A 26,148-nucleotide genomic window follows, 5' to 3' on the forward strand; every position below is an offset into this window, starting at 1 on the left:
TCAACAGAGCTTTGCAGTCAGGTGATCGGACTGTTTTAGGATCTCTGTGCTGTACATGTCCAGGGCGTGGTTGACCCGGATCATCTCGCTGTTGTTGAGTTTCAGCCGATGCTTCAGCATGCAAGAGAACAGGTCCAGCTGGGGCTTGCCAGGTGCCGCTGGAGGGGCGAGGCGGTTAATCCGATCCCTAATGTCCAGCAGCAGGAGCATGACGGATGACGACGAGTAGAACTGGCTTCCCTGCGCGTACGACTGGTTGACCTGCTGGACGGCGCTGCGGAGCAGGTCGCCGTTGAAACGCAGGCTGTAGCCGAACACCTGGATATCAGAGATCTTTATATAGATCTGCCGCTTGTTAGGGTCGGCGAGATCCACCGGACCCTGCCCCGTGTCATTCCGTAGGCCGGTCGGTATCTTGGCACGGCTACGCAGGTAGATGTGGACCGTCTCGAAGAAGGTCTTCCACCGGTTGCCCAGCAGCAGAGTCCAGTTGAAGCACTGGGAGTTCTGCAGGCGTACCTTTTCCCAGCGCGGATAGCCGTGCTCACCGAACGGCATGCTCCAGCCCTCCGAGTGGCTCCCGCTGAACGGGTTGACATAGACGAAGAACATGGGGTCGATGCTGCTGTTCCTCATCTGGCAGATCTTCATGGACAGACCGTTTATCATGTGGAGGTAGTCCATCCGGTTCTTGTTACTTTTGAGCGTCAGGGACATGCGCTTACGCCATCGGGGGTCAAAGAAGGTCTCCAGGCGGATTTCGTTGCTGATGAACGTTGTGTGAATGTACAGACGTGAATCCATCTTCTGCAACAGGTATTTGAGTTCCAGGTCCTGAAAGTCCAGATCGGTTTCAAAGCTGATGAACTGCTCGCTGCGTTCTGAGTCCACGTTCTGGGGCTCGCAGCGCCCGCGGTACAGCTTGTAGCCCTTGTTGCACGAGCCGCACTGCGAGATGTTCGCCAGGCTGCACATGGCACAGCTGTTGTTGCCCCCGATGACACACGGGATGGGCCGCTGGCATAGCGTGACCCCCGTGTGGCACACACATGTCCTCTGGCTCTCCAGGAATGTCCCCCAGAAGCCATTCTCATTGCAGTAGAGGAAGGACTGAACCCTGTTGAGCCACTGCATCACAGACCTGAGGACAGCAAAGACGACACGCAAGAAGGTTCAAGACAATGCTGTGTTCCTGGGATTATCACGGAATATTACTGTTCCTGGGATTATCACGGAATATTACTGTTCCTGGGATTATCACGGAATATTTACTGTTCCTGGGATTATCACGGAATATTACTGTTCCTGGGATTATCACGGAATATTTACTGTTCCTGGGATTATCACGGAATATTACTGTTCCTGGGATTATCACGGAATATTTACTGTTCCTGGGATTATCACGGAATATTACTGTTCCTGGGATTATCACGGAATATTTACTGTTCCTGGGATTATCACGGAATATTACTGTTCCTGGGATTATCACGGAATATTACTGTTCCTGGGATTATCACGGAATATTACTGTTCCTGGGATTATCACGGAATATTTACTGTTCCTGGGATTATCACGGAATATTTACTGTTCCTGGGATTATCACGGAATATTACTGTTCCTGGGATTATCACGGAATATTACTGTTCCTGGGATTATCACGGAATATTACTGCTCCTGGGATTATCACGGAATATTACTGTTCCTGGGATTATCACGGAATATTTACTGTTCCTGGGATTATCACGGAATATTTACTGTTCCTGGGATTATCATGGAATATTACTGTTCTTGGGATTATCACGGAATATTACTGTTCCTGGGATTATCACGGAATATTTACTGTTCCTGGGATTATCACGGAATATTTACTGTTCCTGGGATTATCACGGAATATTACTGTTCCTGGGATTATCACGGAATATTTACTGTTCCTGGGATTATCACGGAATATTTACTGTTCCTGGGATTATCACGGAATATTTACGTCCGTTACGTGTTCTGAGGATCAGCACCTTCACCTACGTGTTCTGAGGATCAGCACCTTCACCTACGTGTTCTGAGGTCCAGCACCTTCACCTACGTGTTCTGAGGATCAGCACCTTCACCTACGTGTTCTGAGGATCAGCACCTTCACCTACGTGTTCTGAGGATCAGCACCTTCACCTACGTGTTCTGAGGTCCAGGAGTATAGAATAACTGCATTGTTTGTTTTTATTAATATAGTTAAAAAGAAGATGTAAATGAGTGTAGAGTATATATAAACCCAAAGAACCTAAAATACTGAAACCATCATCTTGAATGAGTTAGGGTTATATTAGGATTAGGGTTATATTAGGATTAGGGTTATATTAGGATTAGGGTTAGATTAGGATTAGGGTTAGATTAGGATTAGGGTTATATTAGGATTAGGGTTATATTAGGATTAGGGTTTGTCGCTCGTCTCATGAGGTCTGTGTGAGCTCCTTTAGCTAAAGGCCGTTATGGGTTAGGGTTAGGGTTATATTAGGGTTAGATTAGGATTAGGGTTTGTCGCTCGTCTCATGATGAGGTCTGTGTGAGCTCCTCCGTTATGTGCTTTTGCCGTCCTTTGACCTTCTGCGTCGCTTTTATGACTTTAGATTCCAAATATTGTTTTAAAGTAATTTCATGTAAACGTCGAACAACCAGCTTCCGTTTGAATTTTTCTAATATATAAAGTACTATTATCATGATTATAAGGCCTCTCACAATTAACTAAGCCATTATTAATTAATTGATTGACATAGATCTAATAACTTATGAATTATTCATGTTGAAATTACAAATAGTAAATGATGTCTCGGGTGATTTGTGGACGTGACACGCTGAGTATTTAATTATTCAGAGTATTGCAGAACTTTTCAAACACAGCTCATCTTTGATTAAAGGGATGCTGTTCTTGTGCCAGAGGCTGATGCCCATCCAGTATTGATTAATGGTTATTTATTAATTCACTGGACACAGACAGGAGATCATGGATCCAGCCTGCGATAAAGACAGAATGATAAATGTTCGGTGTTGTTATCGCCTCATTTCTCTGCTGCCTGCAAAATGAAACTACATTTACAATTTGCATTTGAGGAAAGAAAAAACAAACTATTGCTAAGGAGGAAAAACTTCAAGTGAAACGTGAAGTAAGCTCTAAAACATTCCCAGTGTGACCTTGGTGCTCCGGATGATAAATCAGGGACACGCGAAACCCATCCCAAGATCAGACAGGGTATAATCTAACAAACAGTGTTTCATGTCATAAAATTATAAAGTAGTTCATCACATAGAGGGCTGGATATGAATACTTAAAGCTGCTGCACAGCCTGGATGACTAATAATATATTTATCCATTGACCAAATTCCTTTTGATGAGTTAGACTTCAGTACCAAAGTTTGCATCATAATAATTTCAGTAATAAATCACTGCCCCTCCCCCTTTTGCATCCATAATGTAATGAAACTAAAGAGGACTAGTCCTGACATGTTATATATTAGTGGCTTTAAGGACAAATAAGACTTGGTTGACAATGAATCACTCCGTGGCGTCCATTGTCCATCGTCCCCTGAATGCAGACGATGGTCCCTCCAACGATTCATCAGCAGGTGAACGTTCACGCCGGCGACATCAGGTACCAAAAGGTCCATGACAGGTGCTTCTTAACTACGTTGCCAAGGCAACAAAGCCCAAGCTGTCTTTGGAAGTTCCACTTCTAGTGTCCCGATGTTAGCCCTTCACCGGAGACTCTGTGACACGTCCTGTAAAACACCCGACCCTATTGAGCACCGATCGGAGACTGAATGTGATTGGGTGATAGAGCGGTCAGCTGGGTGGAGCCTGGAGGATGTTCACTGATGTGACAGCACCTGTCCATGTTGGACAATGCTCTTTGTAGTGCATGACATTGTCACCGTCCCCGTTCAGGGCCTGACATTTGAACTCGAGGGGCTCTAAATGGTGCCTCAGGAGGGATCTGGCATGACTGCTGCAGTTCCCCTGGGCCAGGCAGCACGTGAGTCTCATCGCACCCTCTCCAGCGCGGCTGACACGTTAACGATGAACTGGAAGGCCTCCCTGAGGTGGTCGGAACACAACGGGAAAACACTTTATGGGCCTTCAGCTCAGCCTCACCCTCCTCATCCTCGGATCAGCTGTTATGTGCTGCTGGGAGGAGAGGAGGGGCGACATGATGGGGTCGATGATGGGGGGTTATACTGACCTCACAAATACAGAGAAACAATTAACCGTTTACAAATGAGGTGAAGTCCATCAGTCCCTCCCAGAGGGACGAACAATAAGACGTCTCCCAAAGCAAGCGGCAGATAAAGGCGGCGCCACTTCCAGCGCCGTCAGGCGTCCTTGATGTGAATCCATGCGAGAGGAAACCGATGACAACAGAACAAACGTCTGCCAGCGCTCACACTCGGGCGCCGCTGTGATGCCATTCTTCACCGCTGCTCATTTCCAGTCCACTTAAGTCAATATTTTATGGACTCTGTTCCATTTGTATGGCGATGCCCCCCCCCCCCCCCCCCCCCCCCCGAACCATTTTAGGGGTATTTTTTGTGGCAGCTGGAAACTTTGCACATTTTGTGAGGTTTTCTTTGGTCCTTGCTCAACAGGATGACGGCACTTCCTAGCACTTCCTGCAGTTCTGACACCTCGCCACTTCCGCTGCCAAGCTCTTAAGCTGCAGCGCCGACAGGCGGTGACAGATGTGTGCAATGACCTATCACGAAAACTCCCACAGCAACTTTCTCTTTGCAGCCTGTGAGGGGAAATACATGAGTGAGCAAGAGTGCTTTGGGCATGTGCAGTGCTCAGCACTAAGTCGGCCTGATGGACAGGAACAACAATAGTTGAAATATATAATGGATGGCATCCGCCCTATGTCGGCTCCAAGAAGCCCGAATCCAAATAAAACTCCACCTCGTCTGAGAGCAGCTTCATCGAGAGACGTCCTCTTCAGGAAACAGTCACACATCTGCTGCTTCAGCAGCCAGAAAGGAAACATCCAGATCCGGCAGCAACAATACCGCCGTGTCGGCTTTTTGCTCGTCATCATGATGTAAAGGTCATATCTGTACCCACCTCTCCCTCGGCATCTGGTGGTTTGGGTTGTGGTGACACCGGATGCTGAGGCCGAAGAGCTTGCTGGCGGTGCGCTGAATCTTGAGTCGCTGGATCTCCAGGGAACTCTGAAGGAGCCTGTAACGGGCCTGGAGGTCCCAGTCGCTGCCCCACAGGAGATGCACACTGTTGATGGGCAGGAAGTGGGTCGAGGGAAGCCTCTTGAGGAAGGACTTGAACTCATCTGGATGACAGAGAGACAGGTGAAGTAGAAAGCTGCACTAAAGGAAGTCTCAACACTCATCGCTCAGCACAAATCCAGCAAAGCATCCTGGGTAGAAGCACAAAACCGTCTGTTCAGTGTTTCTACGGAAACGGTTTAGAAACGACCAATAGTTCATGTGACTGAGTGTCGGGTAACCAGATACTGAAGGTGTGCTGGTCCGTTCTATCTCACCTGTATTTCAGAAACCTGGCGGTTTCCTGCAGACTCCTCCTCCGCGGTCTAACAATATTAACCGCACCGTTAAGGAGGTCTCAGCTACAGCCGGGACAAGTCTGAGCTCCCGCCCCCTTTCCTTCAGAAGCCCTACATTGCTTCTCCTCCCTTGTTCTGGACCTCCTTCCTCCTCCTGCTTCTCAGAGATTCTGGTTCCTTTAAAGGAAGTTCTGATTGTCTCACAAATGTCATGCTCTAAGTTAGAGTAGGACATGTAATGATACATATTTAACCCTTGTGAGGTTTTAATATTCGACATGCTCAATTTGTTCCAAAGGTCAAACTTCACTAAACCCCCCAAAACAAGAAGTTTAATTGAATTCTAATCTTAACCTTATAGACCAATAACACATCTGGACATTTTATTGAAAGTGCAGTCAGACGAGACCTTCCATGGCAAAAATACATTTCACAGGAAGTACATGAAGTAAACATGCAAGGGTTAGGGTTAGGTCTTAATTGGGACTGGAACAACCAGATGTTTGAAATAAGACTAAAACATCTACTCTGAAATAGGACGTTAACTAATATGATCAAAACTAATAAGGACATTTAACTCAGGACGACAACTACATAAAAATGAAGACTATTCCACACAGGTTTACTTCATTTCATCTGTGTGTGGGTAAATGGATTTTATTTTCTCTTACACATCTATTTTAAGTACTTCTTCCTAAATCTACTTTCTCCTGTGGTCCATAAATATATTTATCTCATGCAGGTTTTATCAGGATAAGAAATCAAATCAATAATAGATAAACACGGCGCCTTGCATTGTCACGGTTCCTTATGCTTTATTTCCTGCAGCACCAGTCGGCTGCTGCCAAACCTCATGGACTCAGAATAGTGAAAATACACATCTCACACACAAACACACATAATGGATGTGTGTAAAGGTTCCTCCTTACCAGAGTACTCAAAGTCTTTGTAAGAGACGGCCCAGGACTCAGACATCCCCATCAGGGTGTTCTCCATAATCTGGATGTCGGTGATGGGACAGTTGCATTGGGGATACTCGTCGGCGCACTGACAGACGCACTGGTTGTCATGGCACATGTACTCCCCCTCTCCGTTGCACATGATGTAACTCAAAGCTGACTGGACGAATTTCTCCTGCAGGTAATCTGGGAAAATCACCTGAAGACCTGAAGACAGGGAAGAGGTTTTTAGTGAAGCACAGAAAACTAACCAAATTTAAAAATGAAGAAACGCGGTAATGGGATAAGGGGGACAGAAACGTCTGATTGCCCCTCTAAGACGGCTTTGTGCTATTCCACTCATCTATTTTTCAAAAGGATGAACTTCAAAGACGGGCTGTGTTCAGCTTCAGCCATCTGCTGTGCTGCCAGTCAGTCCGGTTACGATGCGGCGCTGCTTCTCTGGGGCTGTTTGTTTATTTGGAATAGAATTCCCTTCATGAACGCACACTGCGGGACAATAACCGTTTGTGTGTGCTTGTGGTGTGAATGCCGACTGTAGCTGCAGCATTCAGCTAATTAAACACTTGTGAAAATAGCTGACTTTGTAGAGGGCTGTTTGGGGATGAAGCTGAATGTAACACACGACCAGGATGTAACGCACTACCAGGATGTAACGCACGACCAGGACATAATGCACTACCAGGATGTAACACACGACCAGGATGTAACGCACTACCAGGATGTAACGCACGACCAGGACATAATGCACTACCAGGATGTAACGCACGACCAGGACATAATGCACTACCAGGACGTAACGCACTACCAGGGCGTAACGCACAACCAGGATGTAACGCACTACCAGGATGCAACGCACGACCAGGATGTAACGCACTACCAGGATGTAACGCACGACCAGGACATAATGCACTACCAGGATGTAACACACGACCAGGATGTAACGCACTACCAGGATGTAACGCACGACCAGGACATAATGCACTACCAGGATGTAACGCACTACCAGGGCGTAACGCACAACCAGGATGTAACGCACTACCAGGATGCAACGCACGACCAGGATGTAACGCACTACCAGGATGTAACGCACGACCAGGACATAATGCACTACCAGGATGTAACACACGACCAGGATGTAACGCACTACCAGGATGTAACGCACGACCAGGACATAATGCACTACCAGGATGTAACACACGACCAGGATGTAACACACGACCAGGATGTAACGCACTACCAGGATGTAACGCACGACCAGGACATAATGCACTACCAGGATGTAACACACGACCAGGATGTAACGCACAACCAGGATGTAACACACAACCAGGACGTAACACACAACCAGGATGTAACACACAACCAGGATGTAACACACAACCAGGATGTAACACACAACCAGGACGTAACACACAACCAGGACGTAACGCACTACCAGGACGTAACACACAACCAGGACGTAACACACAACCAGGACGTAACACACAACCAGGACGTAACACACAACCAGGACGTAACACACAACCAGGACGTAACACACAACCAGGACGTAACACACAACCAGGATGTAACACACAACCAGGACGTAACACACAACCAGGACGTAACACACAACCAGGATGTAACACACAACCAGGACGTAACACACAACCAGGATGTAATGCACAAACTGCATCATTTTGGTGTAAATGAATGTTTTTATTTGAGCAGAGAAAAGAAACTTGTTACAAGTTCATCAGAAATGCCCGTAGAGACGACAGGAACAAAAGGAGGGTCGGATGGATGGATCCCATCCGACCACACAGGAGTTGGCCTGCACACAGCTCCTTCTCCATCAGGGCTGTCTGCAGGCCCAGGATCCAATATTCATTTAGCTTGATGTATTTCTGGGGTTGAAACTTTAATGTGATTTGTGGGAGAATCCAGATGGCGAGTTCACGGATCATCGCAGCTCGCTGACAGAACTGGTGCCAGCGGTCGTGTGCACGATAACGGCGAGCGCTCAGCGCTCCCTCCTCGCTTCTCTTTTTTCCATCGCAACAGTCATCGTGCTCACAGACGCGTTCTGATACCAGCATGTTTGAGGCGATCGGGGAAGGAACCCGGATGCTGAGATCCAGCTGCTGCTTTCCACTCTGTCCTCGCCGTCCCTTCTCCGTCCATGCTTCTCTCACCCGGTCTCGTATGTCTTACTTCATTACACTCCCTCCTCACTTCTGGCTCTTCACTTCATCAGTCCCTCCCCCGATTCCTCTTTCTTCACCTCTTTTGCTCTCGCCTACATTCTCCCACTGAGCCTGTATTGCCCTCCCACTCCAGCGTAAAGATGATGTAATGCAATAAAGGTAAATCCATCAACATTGTTGGTGCGGTGGGGGGTGAATGAACAGAATTGAAGGGAGAAACTAATCAGAGTACAAACATTTATCTCAGGTGTGCTGTGTTGGAACAGTAAGGTGAGAACATCGAGACGGATTGGGCTATAAAGCCTGAGTTCATCACTATCTGTTGACAAAAACACTCTCATTATATTCGACTGTGGGCTTCAGCTTGCCGTTAAAGACTTCTTGATAAAAATGAATAGGTGCATATTGGAATTCTGGGGCCTGCTCTAAATCAAACCCGGCGCTGCGACTCTACACTCAGAAGCTGCCGCCGTGGATTTCCTTCCTGCAGGGTGGAGGATGGAGCTGCACAAACGTCCCATGAGTCCAGAAATGGGCGACTCTGCAGCAAATGTCTTTGTGGAGGGATGTCTTTTAGGTGGTGATGGACGGGGGGTGTAGGCCACAGCAGAGGCAGAGCCACGCTCTGCCTCATAAGTTACACTTTCATTAAAGATTAATTGACCATTGTGTGGCCGCAAATTCACAAAACAATCATTACTTAAGCCACCGGTGCGATTAAGTGCATTACATCCACGGGTGCATTAAATTACTATTGGAGGTTATCGTTGCAGCCATGATGCAAAACCGAAGACCTCTGAACGGGAAGATTGTTTCTTTTTATTCAGGCTCGGCCCGGCCCACCTCGCTGATCTGTAGATACTTAGAACCGGGACGGCGTGCAGTTTTACGATTTGCTGATTGGCCCATTTCGCACAAGTCGACCACTTCCAGATTCCAATTTATCCCCTCCTTTTAAATAAGCCGTAGCCGTTTGGAGGTGTGTGTGCGTGTTGGCTGTTTTACGCTGAATGAGATGTGCTTGTTGGCGCCGTTGTCTGTGCTCAGATTATTGTAGATTACCATAAATGTTGCTGGCACACTTGCAGGTGGCAGAGGGAGCAACCAATCAGGACCAGCGACATCCTGCACAAAAGAACATGCTCTTTTCTTTTCTTTTCTTTGTTTTTCTGTTGAGGGGTTTTGGATGTCTGTGGTACATTGATATTTAGACATGCACATATTTAAGACAGCACAACAGCGGAGATGCACTGAATCCCATTCCGTGGAACATACTAGCATACAAGTGGCTGCTCTGCATATGCGACGCCTCTCTATATCAGTGTGGAACAGGAAGGCTTGCAGAACATAATGCGTTTCACACCACATCAGTGTGAACTTTGAAGTAACGCACATTTTGCTATCGTTTTCACACTATAGCAAAATGCAGTAATCACCATAAAAGCATAAATTACATATAAAAAAGATTGAGGAGCGTCTGCAATCTGGAGCTGCCCATCGAGTCTCAAAGTGAACATACACACAAGTCCAGTGGGAGCTCCTGCCCCCCCCCCCTGTCAGATTGGAATCAGGTGTGTTTGTGCACTACCGCAGCAGGAGGTCCATGGCTGGTGAGACATTACATCCGTGCACACACACACACACACACACACACACACACACACACACGCACACAGAGACTCATGGAGACTCATCTGGAGACATTCCTGTGTGTTGGCTGGATTCACACTGAACAAACAACCATCCAGCCTTTGTTTCGAGGGTGAGTCGTCCATGACTGCAGCAAACACACCAGTGGCGGCCATATTCCAGCACAACGCCGTGATGCACGCCGTGATGCACGCCGGGCTGCCTGGATTGAAATCAATTCAGTTTTCCATCTGTCTCCTTAGAGGACACTCCAATAAAATTCGTGAAACCACCCGAGAGCCCTCTGGAAGGAGGACAGATCGAATAGTACGGAAAGCAGAGATGGCAGATGTGGATGGGCGAGAACAACACTTGACATTCACATGGAAGAGCAAAGGGCAGTGGAGGAACCCGGTCCTGCCTCAGGAAGGGCAGGTCCGATCCAGGGGCCAGAAAAACACCCTGCAGCCGACGAAGAGGGGAGAGTGGTGCAAGAAGGCTAGAAATCCTGCGTGTGTGTAGTCTCAGAGTGATGAGTCGACTGCACCATGTTCAATAGCAGCCTCATAGAGCTAGCTCATTATGCTCAGTATGCATACGCTTAGTGCAACACGCAATTTACCCGACGTGCTGCACAAAGTGAGAACAGAAAGGAGAGGACCCCCCCATCAGTGGACAAAACATTAAAAGAGGAGAGAAAGGAGAGGACCCCCCCATCAGTGGACGAAACATTAAAAGAGGAGAGAAAGGAGAGGACCCCCCCATCAGTGGACGAAACATTAAAAGAGGAGAGAAAGGAGAGGACCCCCCCATCAGTGGACGAAACATTAAAAGAGGAGAGAAAGGAGAGGACCCCCCCATCAGTGGACGAAACATTAAAGGAGGAGAGAAAGGAGAGGACCCCCCCATCAGTGGACGAAACATTAAAAGAGGAGAGAAAGGAGAGGACCCCCCCATCAGTGGACGAAACATTAAAAGAGGAGAGAAAGGAGAGGACCCCCCCATCAGTGGACGAAACATTAAAAGAGGAGAGAAAGGAGAGGACCCCCCCATCAGTGGATGAAACATTAAAAGAGGAGAGGACCCCCCCATCAGTGGATGAAACATTAAAGGAGGAGAGGACCCCCCCATCAGTGGACGAAACATTAAAAGAGGAGAGAAAGGAGAGGACCCCCCCCATCAGTGGATGAAACATTAAAGGAGGAGAGGACCCCCCCATCAGTGGATGAAACATTAAAGGAGGAGAGGACCCCCCCATCAGTGGATGAAACATTAAAGGAGGAGAGGACCCCCCCATCAGTGGATGAAGCATTAAAGGAGGAGAGGACCCCCCCATGCCGAGCCGATGACGACGGGTTTGTTGTTCTCCATGTTCTGCACCAAGGTTTTCCCTCAGCAAACATTCCTCTGGTAACCAAGAAGCTTTCTGTTTACTGCTAATCAAATCAATTTCTCAGCACGTCTGTCATCAAAGACAACTTAATTGATTTTTAGATTTGTTTGTCATCTCCTTGGTGTTTGCAGCATCTAATTCATCATTCTCTCGGGCCGGCGCCATTCATTTCACTTCCCCGCTCTGAAAACTGTTGGCTCAGGCCTTTCTAACTTATTCATAAATCTTCCCAGGCTGTTGAGGACCCGGAGGAAAGACGCAAAGCAGCAAATGAGTTTGCTTTTGTTTCAGTGTTAATTTATGACGGCCATATTGGAGGCAAGGTAATGGCTGGGGGGGGGGGGGTCAGGCCGTCTGCGGTTCTTTGGACCGGTCGTTGCGTGTAACCGATCTGTTAGTATGTGTTGTCTTTACGTCAGATATCAAATCACAGTAGCTTAATTGACTTGCTCTTTGTGGCTGCTGTTTAAAATTACCAACAGTTCAAATGAGACGGTCAATGCTAAAAACGAGCAGATGGTGAGTGATCAGGACATTAAAAGAAGGAACGACTTCCCTTCTACCACCTGGAACATACAAAGCGTCTCATTAAGTAACGACATCCTCACAATTCCACCACCATATGTTAAATCCCACTTTCATTTCATTCTCTTCCTCAATAAAAGTATTTTTACTTCAATGCCCCAGTGCAGAGAGAAAGAAAGAATCCAGCCAAAGCCGATACCATCAGGTTTCTAAGCTTTAGCCTGGAGAGAGGACAAACAAATCGAGCAAATTAATGCGGGAGAACAAAAGTGAATTTAAATCCCACATGCCATAAAGCTAAATTGTGTGGAGCCTTCATTGAGATGGAATTTGAGAGATAGAGCGAGCCAGAGTTCTGACAAAATGTCCCAGCGAGCTGTTGAGCGTCTCCAGACGCCGCTCCAGGCCAGGAACATGAAGGACGGACCGAAGCTTGGACTGGTCATCAATCAAATGGAATTCCAGTGCTGTCTCTCATTCGAGCATGAAAAAGGAAACGGAGGAAGTAGAAGGCGTTGGAGGGGGAGGAGTTACAGACTCTACAACACATGTCCACAACATAAAGTCACACGTGAAAGAGTGCCTGTCCAGGGAGTGATCCCTGTGGTACCCCGGTTCTGACCACGAAGGACAAAGGCGACCATCACCAAATTCACTTGCTGTCTTTACTTTCCTGCCCCCCAACCTGAAGCTAGTTCAAAACGCAGCAGCCTCCTGCTAGCTAAGCGCGAGTGTCCGCACGCCGACACCTGGAATGAACCAGTCAGAGTGGGAATAAACGGCTTGAGGAGGAGAGAGAGCGGGTTCTCCATTATACTAATATGATTATCTTATTTAATTCAAAAGCCGCGCTTCAGAGAACCCAGAATATTGGTGGAGGCGGAGTCAAGTGATAGTAAGCAAGAGCCACACCAACACCCCCAAAAATATAAAGACTGCATCCCGACAAAAGCGTTTCCAGAATCATTCCGAGGCCTGTCATCCATCAACGGGCTAAAAAAGCACAAAGCTAAACTTCTGTTGCCTGATAATAAAACCGTTCCATAATCTAAAGAGTCCTGAGGGGGGGGGGGGGGGAGATGTTTCAGCCCAATGTGTAATTTCCCTGACAAACCACTTAGTTCTCTGATTTTGGAGGGCGAGTAATGATCTTGTGACCCCAGTCTCACAGCGCCGCTGCAAGCCACGCCTCCTCTTAGGCTAATTGTACGGTGCGTCAACGTTTAGGACAGGTGTGCTTCACTGGAGAGGACCCACAGAAGGCGTCTGTGGCAGGTGATTGGTGAGCGACACGCCCTGACGTTAGATTATAGCCAACTGTAAGACTCAGCACAGGGTGACGCCCCCGCAGAGCCCCGCCTCCATCCCGGGGGGCCCATCTATCCCAGTCCTAATGAAACTTTTTAAACACACAGACAGTTCTCTCAGGTATGACTTACCTTGCAGGTGAAGCTTGCTCTCAGGGCTCTGCAGAAGAATGGAGCTAACGGAGTCCAGATTGTCGTAGCTGCTGCATCCCAGCGGGCCGGTCCGCGTCTCCGTCACCTGCAACGGAATCGAGATGAAGTCAAACATGCGTGTGTGCGTGTTCACACACACACGCATGTTGTCGTGCTGTCATTCACACCTCAGGCTTGTGTGTCTTTGTGTTGTCACTGTGCTGTTGTGTTCATCCTCCACCTTCCATCGCTGCCTCAGTCACACACTCAACAAATTCAAAATGTCGTCTGTCTCAGCAGACTCATCGGCCACCAGCACCACTGTCTTCCTACTACAATCCTCACGGACATTCTTTTGTACCTATACGTATCTATGTATGTACTGTATGTACTGTGTGTATCTGTTTATGGTATTTTGCCTCTTGGGTCGAGCAGATAGTGAAAGTAAAGACTTTAAAGGCTCTTTGTTGAACTTCCTTTGTAAACCGTGTCGACATGTTGTCGATGGCGCCGAAGCCCTTTCTAATAAATCAATAACTATTCAGTGCTTTAAAATGAGACCTTGAGGGGGCTGAAAAAGTCAGATCTCTTTTCTCTATGGTCGGGCAAAGAAAACAAGATTGTTATCTGCAAAGAAGATGAAGAGACCAGCAGTCCAAACCGTATCCGGAGTTTTTACTGCCTCAAAAATGATTATTCTATTACATTATCAGGAAATGCGTGCGATGCGAGCTTGAGTCCTCTGCGTGGGCGTCGGCCATCCTGTATGGGCATGAAGGAACCTTCTTTACCTCTGCTGGACTAACGGTCAGCGATACACTGACCATCCGTCCCATGCCAACACATCCACGCTTGATTCCATGACAACAAATCATGTTAGAAAAGCAACAAATGGCCGCCACCGACCCCCAGACGGCGTTCCACCTCACACGCCTGACGTTTTCATTTGCATTAACCAAATCAAGTCAATCAGCGATCCATGCCGCGTTCAGAGAGCCTCCGACACGCCACAGATCGATCAGTCCTCATCAGCAGACATGCAGTCCAGGTAGCGCTGCAGTGTGTGTGTGTGCGTGTCTGAGTGTGTGTGTGTGTGTCCTTCCCAGGAAGCTGACTCAGCAGACTGCCAGGTTTGCTTAATTTCGTCATGGTTGACTTGCTGCTACCTGAAGTCTCATCTGCCACAGCCCGTTAATCTAGTCGCCACTCACAGCGACACACTGGAGGGGGGGGGGGGGCTTATTTGGTCGGTGAAAGTGTACAGACACAGGTGCATGGCAGCAGCTGCGGGACTGGCAGAATTGGAACTTCAACACTTCTTCCAGACCAAGGAGATCAAGAAGATAAGAAACTATAAGAAGATGCTTCGTCCTGCGTGTCAGAAACACGTCCGTGTTCGTCCTGCGTGTCAGATACACGTCCGTGTTCGTCCTGCGTGTCAGAAACACGTCCGTGTTCGTCCTGCGTGTCAGAAACACGTCCGTGTTCGTCCTGCGTGTCAGATACACGTCCGTGTTCGTCCTGCGTGTCAGAAACACGTCCGTGTTCGTCCTGCGTGTCAGAAACACGTCCCTGTTCGTCCTGCGTGTCAGAAACACGTCCGTGTTCGTCCTGCGTGTCAGAAACACGTCCGTGTTCGTCCTGCGTGTCAGAAACACGTCCGTGTTCGTCCTGCGTGTCAGAAACACGTCCGTGTTCGTCCTGCGTGTCAGAAACACGTCCGTGTTCGTCCTGCGTGTCAGAAACACGTCCGTGTTCGTCCTGCGTGTCAGATACACGTCCGTGTTCGTCCTGCGTGTCAGAAACACGTCCGTGTTCGTCCTGCGTGTCAGAAACACGTCCGTGTTCGTCCTGCGTGTCAGATACACGTCCGTGTTCGTCCTGCGTGTCAGATACACGTCCGTGTTCGTCCTGCGTGTCAGAAACACGTCCCTGTTCGTCCTGCGTGTCAGAAACACGTCCGTGTTCGTCCTGCGTGTCAGAAACACGTCCGTGTTCGTCCTGCGTGTCAGAAACACGTCCGTGTTCGTCCTGCGTGTCAGAAACACGTCCGTGTTCGTCCTGCGTGTCAGATACACGTCCGTGTTCGTCCTGCGTGTCAGAAACACGTCCGTGTTCGTCCTGCGTGTCAGATACACGTCCGTGTTCGTCCTGCGTGTCAGATACACGTCCGTGTTCGTCCTGCGTGTCAGATACACGTCCGTGTTCGTCCTGCGTGTCAGAAACACGTCCGTGTTCGTCCTGCGTGTCAGAAACACGTCCGTGTTCGTCCTGCGTGTCAGATACACGTCCGTGTTCGTCCTGCGTGTCAGAAACACGTCCGTGTTCGTCCTGCGTGTCAGAAACACGTCCGTGTTCGTCCTGCGTGTCAGAAACACGTCCGTGTTCGTCCTGCGTGTCAGAAACACGTCCGTGTTCGTCCTGCGTGTCAGAAACACGTCCGTGTTCGTCCTGCGTGTCAGAAACACGTCCGTGTTCGTCCTGCGTGTCAGAAACACGTCCGTGTTCGTCCTGCGTGTCAGATACACGTCCGTGTTCGTCCTGCGTGTCAGATACACGTCCGTGTTCGTCCTGCGTGTCAGAAACACGTCCGTGTTCGTCCTGCGTGTCAGAAACACGTCCGTGTTCGTCCTGCGTGTCAGATACACGTCCGTGTTCGTCCTGCGTGTCAGAAACACGTCCGTGTTCGTCCTGCGTGTCAGATACACGTCCGTGTTCGTCCTGCGTGTCAGAAACACGTCCGTGTTCGTCCTGCGTGTCAGAAACACGTCCGTGTTCGTCCTGCGTGTCAGATACACGTCCGTGTTCGTCCTGCGTGTCAGAAACACGTCCGTGTTCGTCCTGCGTGTCAGAAACACGTCCGTGTTCGTCCTGCGTGTCAGATACACGTCCGTGTTTCTGACACGCAGGACGAACACGGACGTGTATCTGAGAAAATTTCAAAGTGATCCAGAATCCAGGATCTGTTCTGGATCAGCACCAAAATGTAACCATCTGTTCCTGGTATCATTCCCAACATGTCCTGAAAACCTTCGTCCAGAACTTTTTGAGTTATCCTGACTGACCAACACGGCGGCGCAGTGGATAGCGCCGTTGCCTCACAGCAAGGAGGCCGTAGGTTCAAATCCAAGTTGGGGCCTTTCTGTGAGGAGTTTGCATGTTCTCCCCGTGTCTGCGTGGGTTCTCTCCGGGTTCTCCGGGTTCCTCCCACCACTAAATACATGCCGCTTAGGTCCAGGTCGTTATTGGAAATGAGAATTAGTTCTCAATTAACTCATGTGGTTCAATAAAGGTTAGATTAACAACGCAGGTGCAAATGTAACCTGGCAGGTGGGGGTAGTGACTCAACGTGCACAAACCTTGATGCCGTTGGTGGATATCTGGATCTCATGCAGCTTCCTCATGGTGCCGTCTCGGTCGATGAAGTAGGACGAGGCCAGCTGATGAAGGGCTTCCACGTTCTGCGTCGCGTTAACAAGCTTCCTGTCCAGCTTGTTCTTGGCCAGGTACATCGTCAGCGCCTCCTCTCCTGCAGGAGGCACAAGGAGGAGCAAGTGTGACCAGCATCCAACTTATTTAATGCCATGGAAGTTTGGGATAAAAGAAAGCGTTCAGATGTGCAGAGAGTTCAGGTGACCCTGTAAGCTGGACTGGCTGAATAATGTGGGTGGGGCTAGAGGTCTGAAGACCTGGCTGATCCGGCAGCACGGTCAAAAGTTCAGATCCAGCCGGACAAACCAAACGCTCTGGTTCCAAGTAAAAACGTCAGGCAGGGCCAGGAGTGTCGCCGGATGCCCCGTCGGATGTGGAGCCAGCCCCCCCCCCCAGGACAGCAGGGATAGACCATAGATGTCAGCGTGTATTGCACCGCGTCACCATCGGACGGCTCGGGTTCCTCTGTCCTCGGCGCGCTGCGGTTTGAGCTTCCACATCCGAGCCTGGATGTATTTGATTGCTGCAGGTATCAGGTTACGTTCGGTCCATTCATGAAGAGCGGCGGCTTCGTCACTGAGCAGAAACGGATCCTGGACTTCCAGTGTCTAATAAAAAAAGCTGTCCTTCCGTTTGATGGAGATATCTTAGACTTTTAATTATTTAACTGAGCCGTGCAAAAAGACGATCGGATGTGAAAGGTTAGGGTTCCGACACCACACAGACCGCGCTGGCAGGCGACTCATGCTGCCACTCTCATTCTGGAAGCATGAAATGCAATATTGAAATATCCTGTGAAGCTAAAAGCTAATTGGCTGTTTACTTCAGCACACGTTGAACCCGGGTTCTGTCCGTGTGGGTTGTATGACCAGCTCAGGGCCGATGGGGGGGGGGGGGGGGCTGATTGGTTTGAATCAGGCTCATGCAAGGACACCCACAAGGTGACCCTCAGCTCTCCTGCTGATGGCTGTTTGGCCTCTGAGACACTCAAACTATATTAACTATACAGGAATGTAATAAAGCCACACCCACCTGATGTGTGTGTGGGGGGGGGGGGGGGTCATATTAATACTTAATGTAATTCTCCTGCGTTTCCTAGATCGTTTTGGAATCTGTACCGCACGTTTTTAATGTCGTGGTGATCGTATATAAAACGAGACAAACGTCTGTTGGCTGGTTGGACCGGCGCCGTGGACGGATAGAGTTTAATGTCTCCATCAGTGAGCCACACATGAACCATTAACGCCTAACCCTCTCACTCACACACACACACACACACACACACACTCTTTTTCCGAGCCTCTGAGGTATGGCTTTTGATGACTACACAATCCGTGCAGAGGATTTGTGACAGAACTCTCGCCCTCGCGCTAGCAGTTAGCCGTCTTCACGCATCCCTCCGAGCCCGAGACGAGATTCAGCGTCGGAGCGTTTATGTTTGGACTTGGACAGCGGCGCTGATTAAATGTCGTTCCTCCTGCCACGGTGAGCTCTGGGAATCCTGGGACTGTTGCATGATGGGATGCACACTACCGTTCAAAGGTTTGGGCCCCAAACTTGGTCAGACAAAGGAAGGTCAGTCCCATCGCCTCTCTAAGCAGCTACATGCTAACATGATTGCAGGGTTTTCTACTCATCATCAGCGTTCTGACGCAACGAGCAAACACACGGTACCGTCAGAACCCTGGAGTGATGCTGCTGGAGATGGACCTCGATGCACCGATGCAGATGTTGCACCAAGAACTGGATTCCTGCAGCTGGACTAGTCCTTTACCCCGTTAGCAACGTAGAGAGGCTATTTCTGATTAGCCTAAAGTTAGCAGTGAAAATAAAAACAGCGCTTTTCCTTCAGAAATGAGGACATTTCTAAGTGACCCCAAACTTTTGAACAATCGTGTACACGCAGGAGGTTTCAGTACCCGAGGGAGGATAGTCTTTATAGATCGTCCATCCGTCCGTCCGGCCATCAGTCTGTCTATCTATCCATCTGTCCATCCCTCCCTCCAACTTCAGAAAGGCTCAGACGCGCTAACAACACATAGCATTTAAGATGCAGCACAGGCACCCAGGGAGCGCTCTTACCGCCCAGCGTGGCTGAGATGAGGATGTGGGTTCCGTATTTCTTAATGATGGTGTCGATGAACTGCCGGGTTGTGGGTCTGCGGCCAAGCAAGCGGACGCTGCGCTGGAACTCAGGCATCAGTGGCACCGGGTTCCTGATCAGGTCCCTTCGCTCGATCGCTGTGTTCCTCACCTTCCAGCGTGCAAATTCCCTGACAATCACAGGAAGACAGCTTAGCAATAGAAGACGTGGCACCTGCCTGATGAGGTGATGAATGCAGCCAGGAGTCACGCTGGAAATGTAGCATTGAACTCTGTGAATAAACAGGAAGTGAAAGGACAAAGACTGGGCTGTGCATGCTTCTACCCTCAGCGTGTTAAAGACACTCCACAGCGCTACATGTTTGCTCCTGGGGCCACATCAATAAACCGTTCCCATGAATACACCTGGAGGCGTGCAAACGGACATTATTTATCATGGGAAGCAGAGCTCCGGTTTTTGAGCAGTATTACGGAACAGATTACGTTGGAAAACCGAGGTTCCGCTGTAGCCACAGCAGCACAGCGGCCGACGATCAGGAATAGAGCTCTGTGAGTGTGTGTGGGCCACATGAAGCTGCAGAAACTGACAGCAAAGCATCGTCTGTCTGAGAGAACACTTTAGGGCATTAATGGTTGTTTCACTAATAAGTTATTTTAGTTTACTTTTTCATTCGAGTTCGTATTGGACATCAGGACTGATACTGAACCTCCGCTCCGGTATACCCAGCAGGTGTAAATAGAGCAGGACGTCAGAACGATTCCGTCTCAGGCTGCAACATAATGGGCCCAAAAGGAGCTGAAGAATCTTGAATCGTTTGATGTGCAGGAGAAAAGTCTGGCCGGCTGATCCTCACGCAGCCCTCTAGTAGCGAGACGCTTTACTTGAAGGACACAAACATGTAGCAATATTTACTCCTCAACATCGACCATATCAGAAGATTTATCAGGTACAGGATGTCCAATGGTCCACACAGACTGGCTGGAAGCGGCGTCCACTCAGATGTGATGCTGTCGGCGTGGAGAGGACGGCAGACGCTCAGAACTGAACCCTGACAGTTCCTCCGAGCCTCCGGTTTCGACTCTAATTACCATCCCTTGTTTGTCAGTAATTAAGTCGTCCCTCGACGGGGCCTTTTCAGCGCGAGGTAGGAGGAGGGAGGCGGCCTCTGCTGACAGGAACAGCAGAGGCCTGACAGGAAGCGGTGACTCGTCTCCAGGTGTTCAGAGACGGGCTCTAAAAACAGAGCTCCAACAGGAAGTGGTGACTCGTCTCCAGAGCTCCAACAGGAAGTGGTGACTCGTCTCCAGGTGTTCCTCACCTTCACGGTGACCTCACTCTGCTCTGGCTTTGTTTGTTCTGAAACTGAACTCACCAGACCCGCCCCCATGTCCCTCCTGACTTCCTGCCTCGGGATGCGTCCTGCTAAATTAAACATTGCATGAGATTCACCTTCCTCGACTCCGTCCAACGACAGAAGACCCGTCCAAACGAATTCAGAAACCGAGTCGAACAAACGCCGCCCCTCGATTGTTTGTTTGCTAGTTTATTAAAGAATCAACAAACAATATGCACTATGCACGCCTACGAGTTCAGGATGCACGCCTACGAGTTCAGGATGCACGCCTACGAGTTCAGGATGCACGCCTACGAGTTCAGGATGCACGCCTACGAGTTCAGGATGCACGTCTACGAGTTCAGGATGCACGCCTACGAGTTCAGGATGCACGTCTACGAGTTCAGGATGCACGTCTACGAGTTCAGGATGCACGCCTACGAGTTCAGGATGCACGTCTACGAGTTCAGGATGCACGTCTACGAGTTCAGGATGCACGCCTACGAGTTCAGGATGCACGTCTACGAGTTCAGGATGCACGTCTACGAGTTCAGGATGCACGCCTACGAGTTCAGGATGCACGCCTACGAGTTCAGGATGCACGCCTACGAGTTCAGGATGCACGCCTACAAGTTCAGGATGCACGCCGAGTTCAGGATGCACGCCTACGAGTTCAGGATGCACGCCTACGAGTTCAGGATGCACGCCTACGAGTTCAGGATGCACGCATACGAGTTCAGGATGCACGCATACGAGTTCAGGATGCACGTCTACAAGTTCAGGATGCACGCCTACGAGTTCAGGATGCACGCCTACGAGTTCAGGATGCACGTCTACGAGTTCAGGATGCACGCCTACGAGTTCAGGATGCACGCATACGAGTTCAGGATGCATGCATACGAGTTCAGGATGCACGTCTACGAGTTCAGGATGCACGTCTACGAGTTCAGGATGCACGTCTACGAGTTCAGGATGCATGCATACGAGTTCAGGATGCATGCATACGAGTTCAGGATGCACGTCTACGAGTTCAGGATGCATGCATACGAGTTCAGGATGCACGTCTACGAGTTCAGGATGCACGCCTACGAGTTCAGGATGCATGCATACGAGTTCAGGATGCACGTCTACGAGTTCAGGATGCACGTCTACGAGTTCAGGATGCATGCATACGAGTTCAGGATGCACGCATACGAGTTCAGGATGCATGCATACGAGTTCAGGATGCACGCCTACGAGTTCAGGATGCATGCATACGAGTTCAGGATGCACGCCTACGAGTTCAGGATGCACGCCTACGAGTTCAGGATGCACGCCTACGAGTTCAGGATGCACGTCTACGAGTTCAGGATGCACGTCTACGAGTTCAGGATGCACGCATACGAGTTCAGGATGCACGCATACGAGTTCAGGATGCACGCATACGAGTTCAGGATGAACGCATACGAGTTCAGGATGCACGCATACAAGTTCAGGATGCACGCATACGAGTTCAGGATGCACGTCTACGAGTTCAGGATGCACGTCTACGAGTTCAGGATGCACGCATACGAGTTCAGGATGCATGCATACGAGTTCAGGATGCACGCATACGAGTTCAGGATGAACGCATACGAGTTCAGGATGCACGCATACGAGTTCAGGATGCACGCATACGAGTTCAGGATCCAACGAGACGGCAGCGGATTAAAGGGAGACATGGATGCAGGCAGAGATGAGCTGAGATACTGCTGAAGCTAATGCTGCTTGTTCTTCTGTAACAGAGGAACTGATGGAGTTTAATGTGTTTTTAGTAAAGCTACATCCATAGGAGAGAAATTTGTGGAGTTTAATGACAAAAAGCAGTATTTTCTAGGCTCAATATTAAAACGAGTCTGTCAGCTATTTATCTTATCAAACCACCGATTTACATCTCGTCTGACTCGGCACACAGGTTTATATAAAATGACCTTTTCAGGAGACAAAGCGTGTTTTCTTTCATTCACAGTTTTATTGTTCCATTGATCACCGCAAAGCTCACTGATGAACAAGAGCATCTCTATTCATTCAGTCCAGCATGGCTTTTCAAGGTGTGATCAATCAGAGCATTTCATTTTCATAAATATGTTTTTTATTTTAACTAACAGCCCCCATCTTGCCTCTTTGATCACAGTGCAATGCTGATTTGATGCCTTTAAAATGCATTAATGGCGACCGGATTTGCATTTATATTGGTTCTTCACTCTCGAACCTGAGAAAGAGGTGTGAACACCTGATCACCTGAAACACATTCGGCCTCGTAATAGAGAACAAGGACCGGAGAAACAGGCCAGTGAATTTCACCGCTAACCGAAGCACACAGTATTCACTGCAGGTCGGATCCGGAGCAGCCGGGCTCGTTCTGGTGACGGATGTACGTTTAGCCGCTGCTTATTTACGCTAAACCTGCAGGACAACACGCCTGAATCATTTCCTTAAGGTGCATCCTTCCCTTCAAGCAGCTGTGACCTTTCCAGAACCCGAGACGAGAGGATGGCTCGTCCTGAATCTATGTTTACCCTGCCCGTGTTATTACGATGGGGCAGATCTGCTTGCTGTTGATCGGCCTGGCATTGTCCCCCACAACGTGACTCTGAGCTTACCCCCCCTGATAAGAGAACCCAGAAGGATTGGATGCTTTGTCTCTCTGCAAATCTGATTGCACCACTAAATCGTTGAGGCACAGACGGTCCCCGGGGAAATTCACAAAGCGATCCAGTTCTCATTGCTGGTTAGAGCGGAGCACGGCTGGGCAATCACCAGCTGACGAGGACCGGGGGGGTGGGGGGTGCTGGTTAGAGCGGAGCACGGCTGGGCAATCACCAGCTGACGAGGACCGGGGGGGGGGGGTTAAAGCAGATGACGCGATTTCACAGCCTCTTTGGTGAAGATGTAACGATGAGTGGAAATGGATGGAAGACGCTCGCTTCCAAACGGTCTGGACTTCCTCTGTGAGCCCATTGGACCGAACCGGACACCCAAGTCAGAGATGAACCCAGGCGTTCTGCTTCAGGGTCCACCGGGTCCACCCCCCATGACCCCACCTCCTCCTCACAGCGGACCGAACTGAAAGAATCAGCAATCCCTGATTGCATGCATGCAGCTCTGACCCGAACCGCAGCTGTGATTGGACTGTTCTATGCTTTGACCGACCCACCGACCCCGGGGCAGAGCTGGGGGGTCCAGAACGGAGTGAGAGAGGGATACCAACAGGAGAGAGGTAACAGGGAGAGGAGGAGGATGAGCACCACTAGGAGACCAGGTGTTCTCAGAGGAGGTGAAGAGCAGCGCCCCTGCCCTGACTGTGGGGGGGCATCAACCCAGCAGATACCGATCCTGCTGCTGGGCTGTTCAAGGCTTCCTCCGGGCGTCTCCTCCATGATCTTCAGACCTCACTGATGGATGTGCCCTCCCGGAGGTGCAGAGCAACCTGTTGGGTCGCAGGTGCCGCCTCAAGGACACTGTGACCTCTACATGGAAGCATTCTTTGTTTCATACGCCTGTTGCCAATTTCATTTGCACCAGAGCAGGTGGAATTGTTCCGCGATTGATACCCCTGAAGTTTAACTGACTTGGTGTTGGACGACGACTGAGTTCCCCTTGATTTTGGGCAGAGGGGGGGGGGGTTCACAGAGTCCGTCCTGTGGGTGTGTCCCGGTCCACCTGCTGCTGCTGTCAATCAGATGTTAAACCATGACATGAGATGCAACAAAGATCTGTTGCTGCTTCTACTTCTACAAACACCTGGAGACACAGGTGACAGACAGGTGAGGCAAAGGCCATCCCCCAGAGCCCCCAGAGCCCCCGTATGACGGCGACACAGTACAGCTGACGATGGCCTTCTCAAACGAAGAAGCTGATGATTCCGCAGGTTTGACCACGGAGGTTTGACCTCCTGAAGCCCCCCCCCCCCCCCCCTCTATTAATGTGTGCTGACACCCTAACATCATGCACCAAATCAAATACTGCTCATTTATACTTTCATGTTCTACTAACACAATAATCCTGCAGCCAGAAAAGAATCACTCCTCCGAAAGGTAGCTTCGTATTTTTAGGTTGTGAAAATGACTTGTGGTCTAAGTGTGTGTCCAGCGCTGATGGAAGGAATAAACATCTCCTCATCTGGCGGCTGGACTCCCCAGGGCCGGATTCCCGTCCTTGTTTATGTAACTTGCCTAATGGACACAAATCTAGTTTTAATACATTTCACTCTCTAACTTTAAGATGTAATTGTCTTATCATGTGGGAAGGGATACGGGGGCATCTATCAGCGAGGGCTGAATCTGATGCCACTAATGCTCTGTTAACACCAGAACCAGTCTGGGCCCACCAGCATCTGTGCAACATCCCACCCTGTCAACTTCCACATTATGCAAATGCTCTGTTTACTATTCATGTGATGATAAAGGCATGAAAGCCATGGGAAACGGGAACGATGGGGAGGGACCCCACAGAACGGGGTCTGGCTCATCCAGTCTGGACGACACAGAACTCGATTCATAGAAGAAAAGGTCGAGGGTTCTGAGTGAAATGAAAATGCAGATAGAAGCTTTAAAGTCTCCCGAAGAAGAAACAGCAAAAGCCCGGCTGAAAGCGGCTCACCTGTAGATTTTATATCTGGTGGTGAATCCCTGGCGGAATCTCTCCACAAAGGACAGATAACTCCGGGAGTGGTGGAAAGGTCCTCGGTCGGAGATGAGCCAGTCATACTGCTCGGTGACATGCTGCTCAGCGGCCAGCGGGTCCCGGCGGGACGACCGGACTGCTGTACGGTCCCATATGAACAGGACGCAGATGACCTGAATAAACCTCCAGTTCATGCTTTGTTTTAAGCCGCTCTCTGTTCATTCTCGCTCCATGATGTGGAGACCTGGTGGAGAGAAAAGGAGAGCCGTTAGACGGTACGGCCCGTTTCAGCAGTTAGCTTAACGGCGCTGGACGAACCAGCCGGGCGCTTAAACATGTTGTGTCGTTCTTCTTCTGCCCTTTCTCAGTTTGTTCACGTTCAACGCTCTCAGAAAGCCACGGATCGGACTCCCCACATGAAGAGGAGGAGCCTGAAGAACCTCACAAGCTGATCGGAGTCCTGCTAAGTTGTGACGAGGTTTGAAGACATCATGACATGATAGGTGGGGCACGCGTGGGGGCGGGGTTCGAGTGGAGGTGGGGTACGCGTGGAGGCGGGACACAAGTGGAGGCGGGCCACAAGTGGAGGCGGGACACGAGTGGAGGTGGGGCACGCGTGGGGGCGGGGTTCGAGTGGAGGTGGGGTACGCGTGGAGGCGGGACACAAGTGGAGGCGGGCCACAAGTGGAGGCGGGACACGAGTGGAGGTGGGGCACGCGTGGGGGCGGGGTTCGAGTGGAGGTGGGGTACGCGTGGAGGCGGGACACAAGTGGAGGCGGGCCACAAGTGGAGGCGGGACACGAGTGGAGGTGGGGCACGAGTGGAGGCGGGGTACGCGTAGAGGCGGGACACAAGTGGAGGCGGGGTGCGAGTGGAGGCGGGGTATAAAACGTGATTTCTGTTGATGATGGGGGCGGCACCGGCCCGTGGATCTACGGTCGGTGCT

General features: G+C 49.8%; 1 protein-coding gene across 1 annotated transcript; it reads right to left on the reverse strand.

Annotated features, from left to right (window-relative positions):
• Positions 1-25,396, reverse strand: brinp1 (bone morphogenetic protein/retinoic acid inducible neural-specific 1). Its single transcript, XM_068752876.1, has 7 exons — positions 25,179-25,396; positions 19,204-19,394; positions 17,049-17,218; positions 13,690-13,795; positions 6,485-6,721; positions 5,099-5,321; positions 1-1,141 (listed from the first exon to the last, which is right to left on the reverse strand). Exons 1-7 carry the CDS (start codon positions 25,394-25,396, stop codon positions 1-3), a joined length of 2,286 nt encoding a protein of 761 aa, XP_068608977.1.
• Between the last annotated feature and the right edge of the window lie 752 nt (positions 25,397-26,148).

Source organism: Brachionichthys hirsutus, chromosome 19, assembly GCF_040956055.1.
Source record: "Brachionichthys hirsutus isolate HB-005 chromosome 19, CSIRO-AGI_Bhir_v1, whole genome shotgun sequence".
In the NCBI taxonomy this organism is placed as follows: Eukaryota; Metazoa; Chordata; class Actinopteri; order Lophiiformes; family Brachionichthyidae; genus Brachionichthys; species Brachionichthys hirsutus.